This window comes from Copadichromis virginalis, linkage group LG3 (assembly GCF_057382275.1).
Source record: "Copadichromis virginalis isolate Kocher_CV1m ecotype Utaka linkage group LG3, C_Virginalis_male_GT1.1, whole genome shotgun sequence".
NCBI lineage: Eukaryota > Metazoa > Chordata > Actinopteri > Cichliformes > Cichlidae > Copadichromis > Copadichromis virginalis.
The window spans coordinates 50,498,080-50,519,323 of NC_140620.1; the positions used below are offsets into that span (position 1 = coordinate 50,498,080).

Here is a 21,244-nt window from a genome sequence, read left to right on the forward strand (position 1 = left end):
ATGAGTAAGGATAAGGTGCATACTGCACTTTTAAAAAGGTTAATTTCAATAGGTGAATGGCTTAAAACGAAAAGCGTTTTTATGGTTTTAGTTACACACTGGATGCACTTAATTGTGCGGTGGAGTTTTTTAAGCGATAATGATGAAGATGACAAAGACAATCAATCATTAAATAATAATAAATGCAACAGTTTCATATTTATACGCCTTTTCATTCTGCTCTCATCCTTGGGAAACTCAATAATGTTATTAATGTGCAGGGAAACCTGTGGGAGGTAAAAGGTTAAAGGCGGTTAGGTGCCCTTCTTCTACTATCAGCACCTTATGTTACAGAAATATTACCGCAACCATCCGCCCACAAACTAGCATTTTATTATTCCACAGCAGATGAACAGATCAGATACAGGTTTATACATGTGTGTGTGTATATATATATATATATATATATATATATATATATATATATACACCTCGTATATATATACACCTCGTATATATGAAAGAAAGCTGAACAGGAACACGATTGAATTAACACTGTGAGATGAGGAAAAAAAGAACAACGAGAAATGCAAAACATTTTTCAGAGAAGACCTTTTGCTTTAGAGCGAAGAATCGAAAAAGTCACCTGACAAGCGGGACACTGTTAAACTTCCTGCAATTTCAAAAACAATTGAACTTTTGTCAGTTTCTGGTAATATCACATTTATCTGTAACAGTTGTGACATTTAATGAGGAGTGTGTCTAACAGTGTGCAGGTCACGCAGAAGAGCTCCGGCTCTAGCCTTCTGACCTCTCCGGGGACAGAGGGACTGCTGTCGTTGCATCTGAACAAATTTATGAAATTCACACCAGTTGACTCAGCTCTCCAGCGCTCGTGAGAATCAAAAAGAAAGTGAAGAGCGAGAGTGAAGAAGCGACGGGGGAGAGAGAGAGAGAGAGAGGGGGGGAAGTGGGGAAAATGTTAGTGGCTAGTTTTGAAGGTCCGGGTGAATTCTTCTCAGAGACAAAAGCATCGTTGTCGTCGTGAATGCGGAAGTAGTGTGACATCACAACGTCATGAAGTCACTGGCCACTGGGATGTGCCAAATGTTATAAGGTTCAGTAAGGGGGTGGAATGGCGGGAGACTCATTAAACTTATGTGTGACAAGGCTCATTCACGGGAAAGGAATTCATAACAGTGACGACGGACAAACGTAACTAATGTGTGAATGTGAATCACTGTCGGGGTGTAAATATAAAACTGTGCACAAACCAGCAGTGATGTAATAACTTCAAATCGCCTCACACACACTCACTCGCAGACACAACGGAGTGTTTTTTTCCAATGCAAAGTTGTCATATTCACGTTTTCACAGAACACACTGGAGATTTTATCAGTTTTCTTCCATCCACCCTCCTCCCCCTCACGCTGCCTTTAAACCCTCTGAGAGAGAGCTGGCGGCGGGGGTAAAGGCGAGCAGAGAGGCCTCTCTGTCTCTGGCTCGTTGAAACAGTGAAGCTGTGTTCGAACGGGAGCTCAAGATGGAATGTGCATGTGTGCGCGCTATAAGTCTTTATGCAGCACGTCTCGTTTATTATGCATCAATTGTAGTTTTGTAGCTAGTTTCCTTTTGACTTAAAGCTGTGCGTGCCAGCGTGCATGCTGTAGCGCGCAGACACTGCTTTTTATACATCCATCAGCTTTTAATCTTCCTCTGATCTCCCACACACCACCCACGTTTGTTCTTTTTTTTTGCAACTTCTTATTACTTCCCCCCATTTTTTTTGGGTGACTGTTTAAGGCTTTCATTGTCCTGCCGCTTCCCTTCTTTTCATCTTTTATCCTGCTTTTTTCTTTTTCATTGTTTACGGTGTGTGATTTTGACGTTTTGCTAACTCAGCAATCTGCACATGGCAGCGAGCTGAAACTTTCCTTTCTCACATTCACGCTCGCACACATACACGCACATGCTTGCAAATGCAGCGACGGAGGCTTGTTAAATTCAGATCTAACTAATATTGTTCGAGCGAGCGGTGAGAATAAATAGAGATGAAAGAAAGTGTCAGAAGAACCACCCAGAGTGCAGTGCAGAGTAAGTGTGCTCGCAGCGTGTTGCACGGCCTCCTGTGTGCATTTACGTGCAAATTAGCTTGTCTCTTCCTTTCTTTAAAGCCTTTATGAGCTGCCTGATTGCTCACCAGCTTTACAGTGGAGACCAATTAGCCAAATATGTGTGTGTGTGTGTGTGTGTGAGGGCCTATATATTTGCAGGTGTGCTAATTCCACTGGAACCCCTTTGAAGTGTGCAACAATGGACTTTTCCTCACTTTCTGCTACTAACCCTGCAGCACTCTTACTGTATTAGCACAGAGTTATCATCATCATCATCATCGTTTCCCTCTTGCCGGGTAGGGGCCCGACTGCTGCCACTGCTGCTGCTGCTGAGGAAGTTCAGAGCTGGGCGGGAGGCCTTGCTGGGAGGAGGTCCCAGCGAGGAGGAAGAGGAGGCGGCGGAGGAGGAGGGTAGCGGAGCAACGGTGGCCCTGACCTTGTTGTTCATTCCCAGTTGGCGACTGTAGTTTTGTAGCTGAATGGAGGCGACACACACACACACACACACACACACACACACACACACACACACACACACACACACACATTCTGAATTTCAAACTCAAGATCACTTTCTTGTAGAAAACGGGAGATGAAAGAGTGGAAGAGGAGGATGTGAAGGAGTTGGGAGGAAGGACATGTGAACGCAGCAAAAAGGAACATTATGTTTGGACTTTAAGTCTGAGGTCAGCTGGAGTGACAGCTCGCCACAGAACAGAGCAAATAAACACTTTCCCTGCGTTTTCCCACTGAAGTGAACTATTTGCATGTGAGCAGCCGTATCAGCCCCGATGAGTCACCCTGCCAACAGCTATACACCCTCAGGACACAGCAGGCCTCAGTTGATGGGAATACATAAAAAAAAACATTAGGGTGAAAGTTCACGAGCGATACACTGCCTGTGAAATCCACAGGAAATACTACACTCTACTAGAAAATACTCGGAATATACTCCGAAGCACTGAATATTGGTCTGGAATTACAGTAAAAAAACCCAATAGGATGCCACCACAGCAGCGATACATTCAAAACACCAGACAAACCTCGAGTCGAATGATCTTCTGGAAAGTCTGAACCTTTTAGAAGAAGCCCTTGTGATATAAAACCACTTCATCTCAAAAGTGCTATCTTTGACAACATTGTAGAGTATCAGAAAGCACCACAGCACAGACTGTGTGCTCGTTTAATCAGAGTTTATGACTCACTTTGAAAACTCTAAAATAAAACTGAAAAATGATTCACTACACTATCATTGTTTCACATCAGAAACGCAGTAATCCTCAGACTCAATGAGGTAACTTAACCACTTCCTGAAATAAAATTTAACTTTTAGGTTTTAACTAAACTTCTGACTTCATATGCATCCAAAATTATTCTTGTGATACTTTAGGCACTGAAGCTGCTTAAATGTTTATTTCGCAAACTTTTATCTGGCACTTTTAGTTTCTAGTTTCTTTCCAGGACATGATAAGATTATAAAACACAAAGCACCATTAAACATTAACCACAAGTTCACTTTGTGGCCTCCTTTAAAAACCTGTGATTGTTTTTACTTAGCATTCTCACATTATCTGACAGCTTTCATACATCTCTCAGATGCTCCCATTCAAACAAAACTGCTGACATCACACAACAGTTTACAAAAACAATACCCTCAGAGTGTTTGAGACTGGCTGACCTCTAGTTTACGACTACCTGGCTACAAACTGAGCAGTTAAAACTAGTTCCAGCTCAACCGAGTGCACCAATAATGCCCGATTATCTAAACTGCCTCCGGAGGGCACGCTTACACAACACCTTTATCTGTTTGCTTTAACTCGGACATCTGCTCGTCCTCAACCGCTGCCTCCAAACAACAATGCGGTTGTTTTATTGGATTATGTTGCTTTACTTCACATTTTTCATTCTCATGTTTATTTTCACGTTTTTGTCCAAAAGGCTTGTTTGTGTCTGACTGCAGCGAGTGCTGCCATCTAGTGATCAAATGAGGACGTGAGGCTGAAGGGCATTACTAAAGCACACGCTCCACAGAAAGCTGTTTAATGTGGTTAATCAGAATGCGGTCAAATGGCTCTTGAACCATAAACTTCCCCCATCTTATATATAAGCATCGCAGAGTGACCTTCAGACTGTCATAAAGCTGCTGTGTTTACCTGCCGTGGCTGTCTGCTGCCTGTGCTTTTAGGGCCCTCCTGTGGTGGCTGAATCCTGGGAACACAAACAGCTTAGCTCCTCAGTATCATCTCCTTAACATATATCTGTAACCTGAACATAATCTTCTTAATAAGCTTCTTTATCATTGGCAACAGCTTGTGGTTACAATCACTTAGCTACATCTTCACTAACGGCACTGATCACGTCATTCTTTAAATTAGAGCTTTGATCATCTCTATAAATATCATCACAGACTCATCATGATCCTCCCGTGTTGCTGACCTGTATGGGTATCGTGGCTGGGAGAGCAGGCCTCGGCTCCTGAGGTGCTGGTAGAGGTTACTGCTCAGGGTGAGAGGGTTTAAAACAAACTCCTCATCCAGCTGAGTGAGACAGCTCTGACAGAGACAGAAGGCACACGAGTATCATTTGAATATTTCAACTGCGACCTGTTTCGACCTTTAGCGAGTACTCAGAATAAAAAAGTGAGTCACAGTAAATGACGAGGCACCGTGTCCTGTAATGTCCTGTCAAAAATACACATGACGTCTAATACTGTCATCATCACATTCACAGAAGCGTCATCCTGAGACGTCATCGAAACTTTGCGTGCTTCGCCTTCGCGATGATGAGTGTGCAGTTTAAGTAAAGGTCATAATATGAAATTACTATTATAATTCTTTAATATCAGGGCGCAAGTGATAATGTGAGGAAAGTGTTCGAAGGAACAGGGAAAGGAAGAAAGTAGACAGGAATAGTGGGAGTATACGGCAAAGAGAAAGGTGGCAAAGGAAAAGGAAAATGCTTACAGTGAGTTGTTTGTGAGACTAGATGCTAAAAGAAGGAAAAAAGAGGGCCTTTTGTCAGTTGGTTATAGAGAGACCGAGGTGGAAAAAAGATAAAGATGGAAATGTGCTAATGAGTGAAGAGAGTGTGTTGACAAGATGGAAGAAGTAATTTTGAGGAACTGATGGGTGTAGGAAATGTAAGAGAGAGGAAGACAGATGGAAGACAGTTGGTCACAAAGTGCAGATTAGAAAGGAGGAAGTGAGGGCAGCTATGAAGAGAATGAGTGGAAAGGTGGTTGGTCCAGAAGACCTACCTGTCAAGGTGGAGATGTCTGTGAAAGAGAGCAGGGCGCTTTTTAACCAGATTGTTTAACATGATTTCTAGGGTACAAAATTTTTAGAATTTTGAAGGAAGAAGAGAAGGAAGCAAGAAATGGCAATGGTGAGGGTGCGACATGAGGACAGTGAGACAGTGCTGATGTGGATGGAGCTGCCCGGCAGGAGGAAATGAGGAAACCCTCAGAGAAGATTCATGGATGTGGTGAAGGAGGACATGAAGAAGGCTGGAGTGACACAAGAGGATGCTAGAGAAAGTGATTGATGGGTATGTGATCCAACAGGTGAAAGAAGAAGAAGACATATAAACAAATGGTGTGGTCCTTAGTTCCAGGTATATACAAATAGAATTGTATGATGATTCCATGGTTCAGTCTTTAAAAGGTTAACTGGTCATTCAGGCGAGTGTTAACATGATACCGAAATCCTCCATTGAGGGGACGTTGCAGCAAATCCACCTGAAGAAGATGTAACTCTTAGAGCTGCATCAGAATCTATGGGCCTGAGTTAGCATGATAAATGTTAAAGTTCATGATAGTACAATTAGAAAAGACTGAACAAGTGCGGCTTATTTGTAAAGGCTGTCATAAGAAGGCATTTTCTCCCTAAAAAGAACAGCACAGCTTTGGACAGGTGAGAACCAAGTGGAGATGTTTGGCCACAATGCACAGTGTCCCCTCATATCAGCTTTCACCATGGAGATGGAGGCGTGATGATTTAGGCTCGCTTTGCAGGCACAAGACCCGGGCAGCTTGCAATCACAGAGTTGACCATGAACACCTCTGTATGCCAAAGTATTGTAGATTCAGATGTGAGGATGTCTGTCTAACTTGGCTCACAGCTTGCCTTGTATTAATGTAAAGGTAACCAGTGCTGATAGATTACTGAAGTTGAATCATCAACTTCTGCTTTGAGGTTCTCAGTGTCTCTATCTACTTCTCTAAATTGTTTAGAGCAACCGGAGCTCATCTAACCTGTATAGTCTGCATGGCGTGATGTGCAGGGTCCTGAGCCGAGACCAGCTGTGAGCACGGCAGCAGCAACTCTCTGGAGACCACAGGCTTCAGCAGCAGGGACAGAGATGGAGATGGCTGGAGGATGTAGTGGGAATACACACCTGTGTTGGACACATACACGCGGCCTATGATTGTTCACGAATGACCTTGATAAACAGTCATCTCTCTCACACATAAACATAAACACAAATACACACATGGACCTGAGGCTCCAGCTGCAGACTTCTGAGCCGGCTCCACCTGCAGCAGCAGGAACAGGTCACGACTCTGAAAGAGAGAAATCAAAAACTTTTCGAACCGTGGAGGGATATGCAGAATCTTGCAAGGCTGACAAGCTAAAATGAAAAGACGATCAAACGGTCCAAACAATTTTATGCTATGTTATTACTGCAGAAACACTGGGATGCTGTGTAAAATGTAAACATATCTTAAACACAGCAAATGTTCAAATTGGGACATTTGACTATTTCATGAAAAAAACAACAGAGAACATTTGAATTTAATGGCAGCAACACATCTCAAAAACAGGGCAACAAAAAGACTGGAAAAGTGTTACTGAAAAACAGCTGGAGGAACATTTTGGAACTATTTATATTAACTGGAAACAGAGAAAGAGCACGTTAGAGAGCCCGAGTTTCTTAGATGTAAAGATGGACAAACGTTCGCCTTTCTGCAAAAAAACTGCATCTACAAAGCGGGGATTGCTTTCAGAATAACAAGCCTCAACATTAAAATTGGGAAGTCTTTGAACATCTCATCAATAATATACAGTACATTATATCATCAAATGATTCGGAGAATCTGGAGAAATCTCTGTGTGCAAGTGACAAGGCTGAAAATCCACATTGTATGCCTGTGATCTTTGGGCTCTCGGGCAGCACTGTGTTAAAAACAGAAGCAGAAGCAGATACATTAACTTCAGTAGTGTATTAGCACCAGTTACATTAATATAGGGAACCAAAGAAGTATTAAAGTTGAGGGATATAAGCCATTATATCTGAGGTAAAGTTGGAATCCAAATACAGAAAAAGGCTCAATGTGGCTCTTATTTACAGATACTCAGAATCATGTAAATATAAAGTACACAGTTTCATTTCTGAGCTTTTATGCATTAGGACATACCGGTACCAGCTCTTTATGATTATGTTTGACTACATGGGCTTAGGGACACTTCCAGAAAGTTCACTGAGTCGTCCACAAATTCCCTTCCTGTCTCTATCATGCAGAGAAGAAGTTGCGCAGTATGTGAACATGATCCAGAAACCTCTTCTCTGGGTTAAAGCTAAAATGGACAACTGTTGTGTGGTCAGATGAATTTATTGTGAAATTCCTTTGGGGAAAAAAAGCTACATCATCCAGACTAAAGAGCAGAGACCTGACAGCTTGTTATCATCATTATCATTTTAAAAAGTCTTGCATATTTCAGTCATATTTTCAGCCAATGTTAAATCACATGCTGCAGCTAATCCAACAGCATGGCTTCGCAGCAGAAGAGTCTGGGTGCTGAACTGCCTTGCCACCAGTCCAGACCTTTCACCAGTTGAAAACATGAAATGAAAATACAACAAGAAGACGTGGGACTGCTGAGTAGCTAGAATCCTTTATCAGACAAGAACGGGACAACATTCCTCTCTCGAATGTGAAGCAACCGGTCTCTGCAGCTTGCAGACAGTTAAAAATACCCGCCACCTCTAACCCTAGATGCACCTTTGGTAACAATTAAAAATTCTAGATGATTTTCAGAAAAGTTGACCTCTGACCTCTAACATGTCTGAGATTTTTAAGTAGATCCACCTGAGCTATCAATTTGAAAGTCCTCTGTCACCTCGTTCTTAAGTAAGACGGCGCTGGCACGGCTGGCAGCCTTAACCCAATTTCCCTCAGGATGAATAAAGTATGATCAATCAATCACATTCAAGAAATCGCATTTTCAGAAAATGTGACCTCTGCACACCCCCCCCAGCAGACTGATGTCAATACTCCATCAGCCCTTTATAGCCGAGGGGTAAAAAAACCTGTTGTTAAACAAATAGGCGGTGCTTTTTAGTGCTGAACATGGAGCTGTCCCAATTTGTTGAGATGTGTTACTACCATAAACCACAAGATTATTTAATACTGTTCTTAAACTGGCACATTTTCTCTGTTTGATATGTTTACTATGTTCTGCTGTAAACAAAATATGGATTTATGAAATTTACAAACCACTGCATTTTATTTGTACTTGAATTCGCACAACTTTCCAGTGTTTTTGGTGTTGGTTTGTATGAGTTGAGAATCACAACCGTCAAACAAAAGCACAAACATGAATATGATTGCTCTATTCTACCATGACTCCCACGTTCCCACATTCGCTAAAACGGGAACCAGATTTGCATTATGCAAATTCTTTCATGTAGACTGGTCAAATGGGTTTTACTTCTGCATCACATGCGGCCATAAAATGTCAGTTTCTCTTAATAAAGACAATTGTCACAAGATGAAAAAACAGAAACTACACCCTGAGTGTGTGGCAGAGGGCATGGAACAAGTTCTGGTTGTTCTCCATTTCATCCCAGTCCAGCTGCCAGCAGGTGGTTGGGCGGATCACCAGCGGAAGGCCGTACAACACACTCTCACACACTCCGTCTGCACGCAGAACTCTGAAAGACACACACACACACACGCCAACAATGGAAAAAACAATGAAATCCTTTTCATTTCTGAAATGAGCTCCAGCAGAAAACTGTAAGTATGCAAATATATGGAAAACATCATGAGCAGAGAGAATGACATCATCCCTGCTGAGGTGCGTTTGCAGTGTGACCCATTTTCTAACTCAAGTACATAAACAGCACAATTTTCCAACCGTCTGGTATGCAAAACGAATGCCCATTCGTTCACACAAACGCACATTACTTCCTACTGTAGGTCCTGAAAATGTAAAACAAATGCAAATCAAGTTTCTACCTCAGCGCCTGCTTTCTATCATTAGCGTGTGTGTAGCATGCGTGTGCGCATTTAGGGAAAAATTACATCAGCTGTTCACCGAGTTGGAAATAAATTCAGCATTACCTCAACTGCATGAAAACATTACCACCCCACACAGCAGGCAGGTCTGGCCCGGATCTGGTATCAAGCCGGCACTGCTGGTTGACTTCTGGCATGATAAGACGTATGTCATCCAGATATGGGCCAGGCCCGGCATAGATGGCAATGTCTATGTGATGGCATGCCATATCTGGCTCGATTGTGGTTTGGTTTATGTGGCCCAGGCTCATAGAAAACAAGTCTGGGCCAGACTTGGCAACAAGCTGGCACTTCTGACTAACTGGTGTCACAGCAGGGTGTATGTCAATCCAGATGTGGGCCAGGTCTGGCAATGATTGCACTATTTATGTTCCTATTTTCCTATTTTAATTAGAAGAACCAAATGCCATGTTGCAATACTGCTATAGTAGCCAACGTTTCAAAATAAGGTTTGACAGGTTTGTGACTGTACACTTTATCCAAAACCTAGTGACGGTTTACTCATCTGTCACGGTCCACAGTGGCAGACCGTGTGGAGAGTGTGAGGAGGACTCAGGTGCAGACACAAGTGAGGATACGGGAGTGAACTTTAAACAAAAGCGAGCCTTTTATTGTGGCTGATGAACACAAAAGAAACAAACAAGAATGAGGGCAGCACAAGAGCAGTAACTAAACAGAAACCTAAACTGGGAACAAACTATGGTAAGGCTATGCTTGGAATACAAAAGACTGGGCATGGAAACACGGAGGGTGGGAACACAGACGACGCGACACAGACTACATGAAACACAGAGACTAAATACACATGAGGGATGATCAGGGGAAGTGGCCACACATGGGAGCACAGCTGACACACATGAACCTAACGACAGGACAGGAGAGGTGAAACTAAATACACTGACCTTGAATACAGACTTTCAAAGTAAAACAGGAAACATGGAGATTAGACATGACATGAACTAAACATAACCACGCAGACATGACTCATGACAGGTAGACGCACGAACCAGGGAGACGGAGTACAGGGGAAGATGACAGAAGCGACAGCATGAACTTGACAACACAAGACACACAGACATAAACACATGAAGGGCAAGGGAGGCTTAATACAAGGGTCATATAATTACAAATGAGCTGGAATAACTTAATGAACCTAAACAAACAATAAACATCAAAATAGACTAAACACAAAACACTGGGTCGCACGACCCAGGACCATGACACTCATCTTTGCCAGTGGGTGGCTGTAGCTCGGGAGGTAGAGCAGGTCACCTACTGATCGGAAGGTTAGTAGTTTGATCCCTGGCTTCTCCAGTCCGCATGTCAAGAGTATGAATGCAGTTAGGAAGCGCTCAGTTTAGAGAAAGTGTGTGAATGTTGTATAGAGCACTTTAAGTAATCTGGGAGAGTAGAAAAGCACTATGAAAGAGTCAGTACATTCCTTGTCTAAACAGGGTTTTTCATGTTACTTTTGCACTATTATGTTCCGGCACATGTTGTTATTACATGGCTTGATTAAGGTACACATTAGGCTGACATATGGGCCAGCACAGGGCCAGCAGTGTGTCTGCAACTGGCCCGTGGCTGCACACAACCTACACATGGATTACATACCGGAAAGAGTGACGGCCCTTTGGTGGTCCAGATCAGGATTGTCAGAGGTGGCCCACACATGGGCCAGCACAGGACCACCAGTGTGTCTGCAACTGGCCTTGCGCTGGCCCATGAAACAATCTTCAGTGCACTGCATGAGTTTGTGAGAAAAAAATGGCACGTACACATTCCTCTACTGACAGGTAGGAAAGAGAAGAAAGTGAAAATGTACTGCGCTACATTCAGTTCATGTGTCCACAATCCCTGTGAGGTTTAAAATAACATGACGAGTTTGTTTTGTAGGAAGCAAATGTAGCTCATTTTTTGTATGACACTGTCCACAGAGGCTATTTTTGACCTACAAGCTTGTAAAACTCTCCATATTTGTTTTGTGATTGGTATGAAAGATTTTATTCATTTGTCAGACTTTTACGATGAGCATTTTCCTGTCCTCTGGAATATATTTTATCTTCTGGTTTCCTCGTCCATCATGCTGATTGTACATTTACGAGGCCAACAAAATTCCTTACAAAAGCGACTGAACTTTGTGCTCATATTGCTTTTACAGCCTCGGAGCACTAACTCCAGCAGAACAAAGTGCACTCAGATGCTCCCAAGTCAAACAAAGGAGCTGTGCATTCAGAGAACGCGTGTTATTGGATCTTGCACACACAAGTCTTACTTTCTCCTAACAAAGTGATTGTGAGCTGATCCTAAAAACTTTTATTTGTGCTTATAGTTCGAAGGCCCTCAGCATCGATGCCCACGCTTACTTGATCACTTTCAGTGTCTGCGGTGCTGGGCTTTGATTGGCCAAGCCCTTAGGGCCAGGCAGGAAGTCCCGAATGCTCTCAGTCTTCACTCCCAGGTTCGGGGTCAGCGGGATGAGCGCCGGGCTTATCATGCGCTCCTGCATGTCACACTTCACGCACACTGCACATGCAACAGAAACATGCAGTCATGTTAAAAACAAAGTACACGCCATGATTCAGTAGTTTGTAGAACTTAGAACTGTAGAAATTCTAAGTTCCCCATAGGTGAGAAAGTGAGTCCAAATGGTTTGTCTCTGTGTGACAGACTGGTGACCAGTCTAGGGTGTTTGTTGATGAATGGCCAACTCTTCTTTATAATGTTGCTTCAGTTCATTGAGGTTTATGGATATTTGTTTCTAAACTGCTCTCGGGTCGGGTTGAGGCCTTTAAAAACTTTAAATCTTGTCTTTTTCAGCTATTCTGCTGTAGATCATATCGGACTCTAGAATACTTCTGTATTCAGAGGAGTTCGTGGTCAACCCAGTAACTATAAGGTGCCCAGACATCTCAACTTTAGTCTCATTTGTCCAAAGGACACTGTTCCAAGAGTCACACTGTTCAGATGTAGCTTTACAAACCTAAGCCATGCTGCCATGTTCTTTTTAGAAAGAAGAGGCTTTCTCCAGGCAACCCAGTTTTTTAGGCTTTCTCTAATTGTACTGCCATGAACTTTAACATTTAACACACTAACTGAGGTCTGTAGAGTCTGAGTTCTTCTGAGCACTTTGGAGATGCTGGGATATCTACTACTGGGAAGGGTTTTCAACAGAAGAAACAATTGCTTCTGCTGCCAAAACCTCTGCTCCTAATGAGATGCTCACACTTGCTTATGATCAGGTAATGAAGTGCGTTTGATTAGCAGCATCTGGCTGCAACTTACCCTCTTAATTTCTATGGAAGCTGTAAATTTGTACTTTTTCACGACTACACAGAGTCATGTGAAAACTGTATTTGTCATGTGGCTGTATTTATGTGCATTAAAAACCTTTCTTTCTTTCATGTATTTGTTAAAGTCATAAACTGTAATGCATTTCTGACTTCCTAAAACATCAGTGTGTTCAAGTTCTGTGTGTGGCTGTAGATTTTAACCTGGAATCAGGTTATCCATGGGGCTTGGTAGCAAGAGGTGAAGGTGCTCTCTGTCTCCACCCTGTTCTTGAAGCCATGCCTTGAACACAGTCTCTATGGCAAACACAGTGTTCTCCACCTGCTGCAGGTCGACCTCTGTCCCCAGCATCAGAGAGTCTGCAAACACACATGCACACACATAGTGTTAAAAAGCTGTATCAGACTGTCTGAGGCTCTGTATGTGATAAGTGCATTGTTCTAAAGATTTTAACCTCTTTCATTAGTTTGACATATGTTAATTAAACAATGTCAATTAGAACAAACTGACACTAACATTCTCTTTGACCTGTATTTTGACATTTTTAACATTTTTATAAACTTGTTCAACAACTCCCCAACTTTCAAAGAAGGATTTTTTTAGCCACTAGATGGCAGCAACATATGATAAATCCAAAGTACAGTAGCAAATGGCCTCGGTGAACTTATCAGTACAAGGGTTCAGTGTTTGTGGATTATCTGAAAGCCTTCTTCAGCCTGTCTGATTAAGAATGAATAAAAGCCTCCAAGACTGAAGATGGTTATATTTTGAAGCTTTTTATGCAAACAAATGTGCTTCTGTTCTGCTTCTGAGCTTTTCCCTCATCCCAAAGGACGCAACATACTAAAAGGCCTAACTTGTCTTCCTTTTTTGCCTGATGACTCCCACTCATCATCAGACGAGCAAAAGAGACCCCACGGACTTGCTCCACCCTCATCTCCTGCTTTCTCGCTTATCTCACCCCCTGATATCCATTACCAAATGACTATAGGCAAGCCTTGCAGAATGCCCCTCTCCTCTCTTTCCCTCATTCTGCTCTTTAATAGTTAATGAGCCATCAGGACATGACTAATGGGACTAAAGGGAGAGCAGGAGATCAGGAAGGACGGAGGAGAAGGTTGACAGAAGGGAGGATGGAGAAGAGTAGGCAAAGTGCTTAATCTCATCCTGTGAGGAGCACTGCGGAGAAAGTAAGAAAGTTGAAATTCCTAGACTAAAATATGCCGATGCTTCTTTCATCTGTCAGATGGAACTACAGCACAGAAGATATTTTTGGTTCTTGGCCAAAGTTTGCAAAAGTGCCTTATCTAGAAATAAGTACATCCTCTGAGGGTGGGGGAGGAGGGGGAGATTAGGTTTGCTACTTTTTTTGCTGATGGACACTTGCGGTAGGATTCCTGCTGTGTGAAGCCGAGAAGGATGAAGGCTGAGAGGGAGGATTTAGAGGATAACAAAACATGCACTAATGACACTTTAGCTTTACAAGTTGTCCTTTTATGTGTCAGGGAAAGCACACTGTCCTGACACATGCTATGTTGCTCTTGCTCTGAACACGGATAAAGAAGTTTTGGAAATTCTCTGGTACTCGGGGCGAGCAGTGCATCTCACTTTACAACACTGCAATGTTACTGAGCAAAAACCCAGCGACTGCAGAGAAAGAGTCTAAAAGAACAAAGAGACAAATAGAGAGAAAGAATGGTGTATACAGAAGAGACAGGGGAGAAAGTATAAATACAGAAAGACCAAGACCAGGAGGAGGAAGGAGGAGGAGGCAGATGAAGACAAGATGAGTTAGGGAAGAGACGGGTGGGTGTGGTGGGTGATGGATGGTGGACCACACTCTAGCTGTGTGGTCCATCCAGAAGGAAAAAGGAAAGAGAAAATGAGGTGTATTCCTTTTCACTGCGGCATAAATAATTCGAGATGCACCCTTTGTGTCTGCTCTTTGCTGAGCAATACACTGAAGACCGAAGAGAATAGGTGAAAGTAGTTAACCCTGATATATGTGTCTGTGTGTTTGGAGAGATGGCAATGAGCTGAAGTAATGATGCTCTCTGTTTCTCTTTGGCAGGATTATCAGCGCTCATGAAGAATGTGTTTACACTGCTAAATCCTCACACAGATCTCCCTCTGCTCGGTTCACCAAGTGTGTGTGTTTACTGCAAGTGTGCAAGATCAAAAAAATCAATTATGTGTTATCGTTAAATCCTCCTATCGCTATCTCTTCTCGCTCCCTCTGTTTCTGTTCTCTGTGATCTGGTGGTATGAGACACCAAGACGCCATTAAATTGTGAGTCAGAGCAAGTGACCCATCCCGCTGATCTACAAGTCTAATAGTGCTCCTGAATTTCATTAGCATTTGCTTGTGTGTGTGTGTACCTGAGAAGATAAACCATGACATGCATGCTGAGGTAAGCATGCAGGGTGGCAGTCGAATCTCATTAAGTGTGTGTGTGTCTCTATCAGATGTCAGAAAGTCAGGGTGGTCACGAAGGGATTTATGATTGCTCCCCTCTTACACTAAGCACTGCACTGTAACCGTGGTGTTTAAATCCAGCAAAAAGACTAAAAATGTGACTAATAAATGAGTGAGATCTACAGTAAGTGATGTGAAGATGTCAAAATAAACAGTTTCTGTGTCAGCTGTAAAATTCATGAACAGGAAATTTAAACGTTCATTTGACTTTTCAGTGCACTGCAACTTTATATATTTGCAGATCATGCTCATTTTTAACACAAAACTATTTTTTTGCAAAAGCATAACACACAATTGTGTGTTGAATAAACCTCAATACTACATATGGATGAGATCACATTTCAAAATGTGGTACTTAAAGACAGAATTATGAAGCTCTATTTAAGAAACACAATAAAACAGCATCCATACTCACATTTTCATTAACGTTTACAACCTGCTTTAGTATGAGAAATGCGTATCTAGTTAGGGTGTGGTTTCTCTTCCAAAGAGCCCGTCATGTGTTTTTACATTAGCACACATCATTTCTGTGCTTTTAAATGATAATAACTGTAGATTCTCTTACAAAAATATACAAAAACACTCCGAATCTAAGTTTAATAAAGGCACAGTTATATCCACTCATCATGGACATCACTTTAATGGTAACTTTGGGCTTTTAATCACTTCTTTGAACTGTTCTTTTCTCCAGGGTGGAATGATTGCACAGCAGACATCTTTAATGGGCACACAACTAATCCACACAGGGTCAAAAGTATACCTACACCTCCACTTCTATTTGGCCAACTGTCCCATAGCAAGTTGCTCTTCAATCAGACGCTTTTGCACATCAACAAGTATAATTCTTTCTCAACTCATTATTATGGTATTAAAACTTTGGGTATATACTCACTAACCAGTTCCCAGCAGCTACAGAAAGCTGATGTGACTGAAAAAGGTGCTTTAAGCCCATTGCACACTTGCTCCTTGCACCAAATACCAGACAGACAAACAGCCACTTATTTTCCCTGGTAAAGTCCAAAACAAACATTAAAAGTGTCTCTACTTTATACTGAGCAGCATCCCATAGCAGCTGTATCCCTCTCAGTCTTGTAGTCTCTATGCATTTGTTAAATAAGATTGCACAAATAGCAGAAACTCGGTTTCCTTAAGATAAGTCGCACATTAGCTGATGAATCTGATGCTGACTTATCAAACGCAGTCAAGTGCAAGATGGTTTCCTTTTACATTAGTGTTCCTCGTCTGTCTCCATTGATCCAGTTCTCTGATACCATATCCTCCTGACTCATATGTGATTAAATACCAAATAGATGCAACTAAGTTGCTTCCGATGACATCTCAGAGGGACGTAATTTTTTAAAAAAAATGATCACACAAACACACATATATATACACAAACAAAAAGAGTCGAATAATTCAGCCGATGAAAATGAAATGAATTCAGAATTTGCTGAAATTTCCCACAAGACTGTTTTCAGAAAAGGGCGGGAGGAGAAATCATTTTGAGTTTGACCGACAGTTTTTTTGCAAGATGCCAAGGGATTTGGCCACCTGCAACACCAAACACATTGGTGTATCTTTACTAATGCACTAATGCAACTATTTCCTTTTGCTTTTCACCTTGGTCATGTACGAGATTACTACCCTGCTGACTCTATGTGTGCGCGTCTTCTAAATCTCCATTCCACGTCCAGTAAAACGTCCTTTTACTCTGTGCATTAGGAAGAGCACATCATTGTCATGACCGCTGACCAGTGCAACATTAGCTTGTGAGTTCAAATTAATGACACTAATGCTCAATTAGAAGAGAAAGCTGAGCTCTTCCATGGAGCCCTGTTTTTACCCCTTCATAGAGATATGGATCAGCATGATGGACACTGTGGCCTGTAATGCCATGAAAGCTTCTGACAGTCATTTTCTAATTCCAGAGAGCTCATGCAAATGGGGGGTTTTAAAGTATGCTACTATGCACATCAATAGTTTGGAATTATGTCCTGTATATTTAGCCATTTAAATTCCTTTAATGCAATCACAACATATATATGAACATTTATATGCAACATTTTAAATTTTATGCAAAACAAGCCATTTAACTTCCCCACCACTGAAGAACAGGACACAAATGTTCTAACCTGGATCTTAATTTTGTAGATGTGGTCTATAATTTTAGAAGTCTTAGTCATCTGTTAGATATGGTTCTATCACTTAAAGTACATTTATCAAAATTATTATCCCATATTCCCAAACATAGACAATTCTTTGCTTCAAAAACAATGACTGCAGCAAAATAACCAACACAGAGATATCATCTCTGGAGTCAAGTTGAGAGGGTTTTTTTTAAACTTAATCATTTACCAGATAATTACCTGATGCATGTGGGTGACATAAATTATGTGTAGTGTATTCTACTGTGGTTAATAGCTGTTAATTAAGTGAATAAAATGTCTGCTTTTTTCAGCCGAGCATCAGAATGGGGAAGAAAGAAGATTTAAATAACTTTAAATGTGGTACGGTTGTTGGTGTCAGCTAGGCTGGGCTGAGTATTTCAGAAAGTGCTGATCTACAGGGATTTTCCAACAAAAACCATCTCTACAGTCCAGAGAGAACGGTCTGAAATGGTCCAAAAGGGAGAAAATGTCAACTAATTGAGTGAATGGCCAGATTGCTTTGGACTGATAGGAAGGAAACGATAACTCAAAGCTATATGCTACAGCTAGGTATGCAAAAGAGCATCTCTGAACCCACAATAGGAATGAAGCAGAAGCTACAGCAGCAGAAGGCTACATCAGCACCTGTTAGCTAAAGAAATCTTGGCACATTTTGGGCCATTTAGTGTAACTGACAGTGATTTAATTTCACATTCTTTGTTTTATATTTGTTGGAAACATTTTTGTGATTTTGAATGAGCCGCTTATTGTGAGGTATGAAGTGCAGCTTCCAAGATGAACATGCTTTCCTGTTTGGCTACATCAGTCAATGAGGTGCGTTCAATGTGTCTCTGTTAATTTGAGTTTCCATGTAAAACATGTACATTTATATTTGCTGGATTTATCTTGCCATCAGTGTTTTTTGGAAACCCTGTCACACATAATGGTTTAAATTATTTCATTTTCACTGGATATATGAGACAAGCTAAAAGAGAATTATCATTTTATGTTTAAGAAACTGATGTTTCTATATACAATTGCTTTATTTTAATAGTTCTCACGATGACAATGCTGAGTGATCCACTGGTGACCCACTGGTGTCAAGACAACCATCTCACCCTCAACGTCGCAAAGACAAAGGAGTTGATAGTGGACTTCCGGAGGTGCAGAGAAGTACACACCCCCATCACCATCAGCGGCGCTGCTGTGGAGAGAGTGAGCAGCTTCCGGTTCCTTGGCGTACACCTGGCTGAGGATCTTACGTGGTCAGTACACACAAACAAAACAGTGAAGAAGGCGCAGCAGCGCCTCTTCTTTCTCAGGAGACTGAAAAGATTCGGCATGAGCCCCCGCATCCTCAGGACCTTCTATCGCTGTGCCATTGAGAGCATCCTCACTGGATGCATCACCACCTGGTATGGCAACAGCACCGCCTACAACTGCAAAGCTCTCCAGCGAGTAGTGCGGTGCTCTGAACGGATAATTGGAGGTGAGCTTCCCTCCCTCCAAGACATCTACAGGAAGCGGTGCCTGAGGAAAGCGGGGAGGATCATCAAGGACTCCAGTCACCCCAGCCATAAACTGTTCAGACTGCTTCCATCAGGAAGGAGGTTCTGCAGCATCCGGTCCCGTACCAGCAGACTGAGAGACAGCTTTTTCCATCAGGCCATCAGACTGCTGAACACTTCATAGACACCTCAGCTTCACTACTGGAACTTCAACATTATGCACTCCACACTGTATATAAATGCCACTTGTTTTGCACATATTCAACTCTGTATATTTTATATATTTTATTATTATTATTATTATTATTATTATTTTATTTTATTTTTTTACTATTTAATTTGTAAAAATGTGTATACACACACACACACACACACACACACACACACACACACACACACACACACACACACACACACGTAGGAAAATATTTAGTATACACATCCAGAAATGCATACACTATTATATATTGTACATATATTTATTAGTTTCAGGTTGGCCATTCTTGTATTTTGCTCGTTTGTGTTGTTGTGTTTGCACATCTCTGTTGCTTGTGGGGCTCGCACACAAGAATTTCACTCGCATGTGCTGTGCCAGTGTGCCTGCACATGTGATGTGACAATAAAAAGTGATTTGTGATTTGATTTGATTTGATCCTGTTGGTGAGCTTGGAATAAGCCATCTGTAAACAAAGAACTTGTCCGCATGGTGACTGGCGGGAGTAACACTTCAGTACCAACTAAACATCATTTAAACACCACAGGCTAGCTGAGTGTTGGTGCTGACCATCTCCTTCATATTATGAGCACAATGTACCAATCTGTACCAATCTACTTTGAACTGCTTTTATCTTTAAAGTCGTGCCTTCTGCTTTTTATTTCTTTGTGAATACTATTTCTATTTCTAACATTCACACTCCAGCAAATGCATCAAGAGCAACGTGTGGTTCAATATCTTGCCGAAGGATACTTTGGCATGCAGACTGAGCAGCAGTGATTGGTAGATTACCTGCTCTACCTCCTGAGCCACAGCCACTACTTTTAATAAGTAATAAGCTTTGAATAAGTAATTTCATTCTTTTAACAGTTACATACAAATAACAGTAACATAGTTATCACAGAGTTACCTCTATTAATTTGTTTCCTTCAAAATGATATTAAGTAAGCAATAATTTTCATTTAACTCAAAAGTATGTTTTGTTTGAACTCTTATCAAATTAATATAGAGAGGAGGCATTACAGCTATGAGCAACAACCTGAAATGAACTCTGATAAATGTACATAAACATAAAGGAAGGGTCGATGAACGTCTGTCTGTGGAATTTCCCTCTGACATCCTTGTTTCAGCACCCACTCTGTCCTCTGTCAGTACGTCTGTGTGAGCGTTAATGATGAATACTTCACTGATGTACTTTGAGACTGTGACAAATAGGACATTGATCATATGGTCTGAAACACGGGCACTCAACAAACCAGCCGCTGTGTGACCCAGTTGCCTCACAGACATTTGTGTTAAAGCCATGCGGTCATGGGGACAATTAAGGAAGACAGACACTTGAAGAGTACAAGCGGATGAGGGGGAAGAACAGCCCTGTTATCTAGCTGTCATCTTAAGAGGAAGAACAAAGGGAGAGAGAAAAGGGAGCGCCAGAACAAGAAATACTACAGAGCTGGTTGAATAATAGGACTATTCATATTTGATGGCTGATTGGGTGTGTTACAGGATTCTGGAGAATTTATTTGCAAGTGGATGTAACGTGAAAAATATTTGAACACAACATGCTACATTAATTAGCACCAAGATATACTTAAGTCAGATGGAGCTACCACAGAAAAAAGCTTAGCCTATGAATCTTAGCAGTCAAGTGTTAAAGCTTGCAATCTTTCCACTGGCAACCAGAGGGAGACTTGTCAGGTTGCAAAAACATCAGACTGTATAGAAGTCTATGAGAAAACACCCCAACTGCTCACTTACTATAAAGTAAATACTTTGACGATATAGGCTTAGTTTGTGTTGAATAAATATCGACAGTGTCATATTCCATGCGGTGTGCTATCTGATGTTGTATTTACTTAATTTTAAGCCATGCTCAGGACCAGATTATTTTTTATTAAGTCCTGATACACAAAACCTTATAATTGAAAAAGGGTGCAATTTGTTTTTACCATGACTGTAAGGTCTCTTAAGAGATTTGTTCCCATCCCAGTTCAATAAATCTGAGAACCAGATTCAAATTGAAACCAAGGATATTATTCACAGCTATGTAAACCAGGGGATACGTATATGAATGACATAGAAAACTACAAACTTTGGTTTTATTTCCAAACCAGCCATGGTACACTGAAGATGGCCAATGGATGGAAATAAAGTGACGGCAAAAGATCAACTGCCTCACTACAAGCAGAATCTGGAAATAGCAGGTGGTTAGTTG

General features: G+C 41.6%; 1 protein-coding gene across 6 annotated transcripts in view; it reads right to left on the reverse strand.

Annotated features, from left to right (window-relative positions):
• Positions 1–349: 349 nt before the first annotated feature.
• m1ap (meiosis 1 associated protein) overlaps positions 350–21,244 on the reverse strand; it is a 56,284-nt gene continuing 35,389 nt past the window's right edge. For 5 of the 6 annotated variants that reach the window (XM_085451559.1, XM_085451558.1, XM_085451557.1 and 2 more), the window contains 8 exons: positions 12,888–13,043; positions 11,760–11,919; positions 8,885–9,026; positions 6,585–6,654; positions 6,346–6,488; positions 4,530–4,645; positions 4,247–4,301; positions 350–2,568 (listed from right to left, as the gene is read on the reverse strand). In XM_085451559.1, coding sequence (XP_085307685.1) covers positions 2,335–2,568; positions 4,247–4,301; positions 4,530–4,645; positions 6,346–6,488; positions 6,585–6,654; positions 8,885–9,026; positions 11,760–11,919; positions 12,888–13,043 — 1,076 coding nt within the window. In that variant the 3' untranslated portion in view covers positions 350–2,334. The remainder of the gene's footprint in view (positions 2,569–4,246; positions 4,302–4,529; positions 4,646–6,345; positions 6,489–6,584; positions 6,655–8,884; positions 9,027–11,759; positions 11,920–12,887; positions 13,044–21,244) is intronic. The other variant, XM_085451562.1, reaches the window with a different exon arrangement.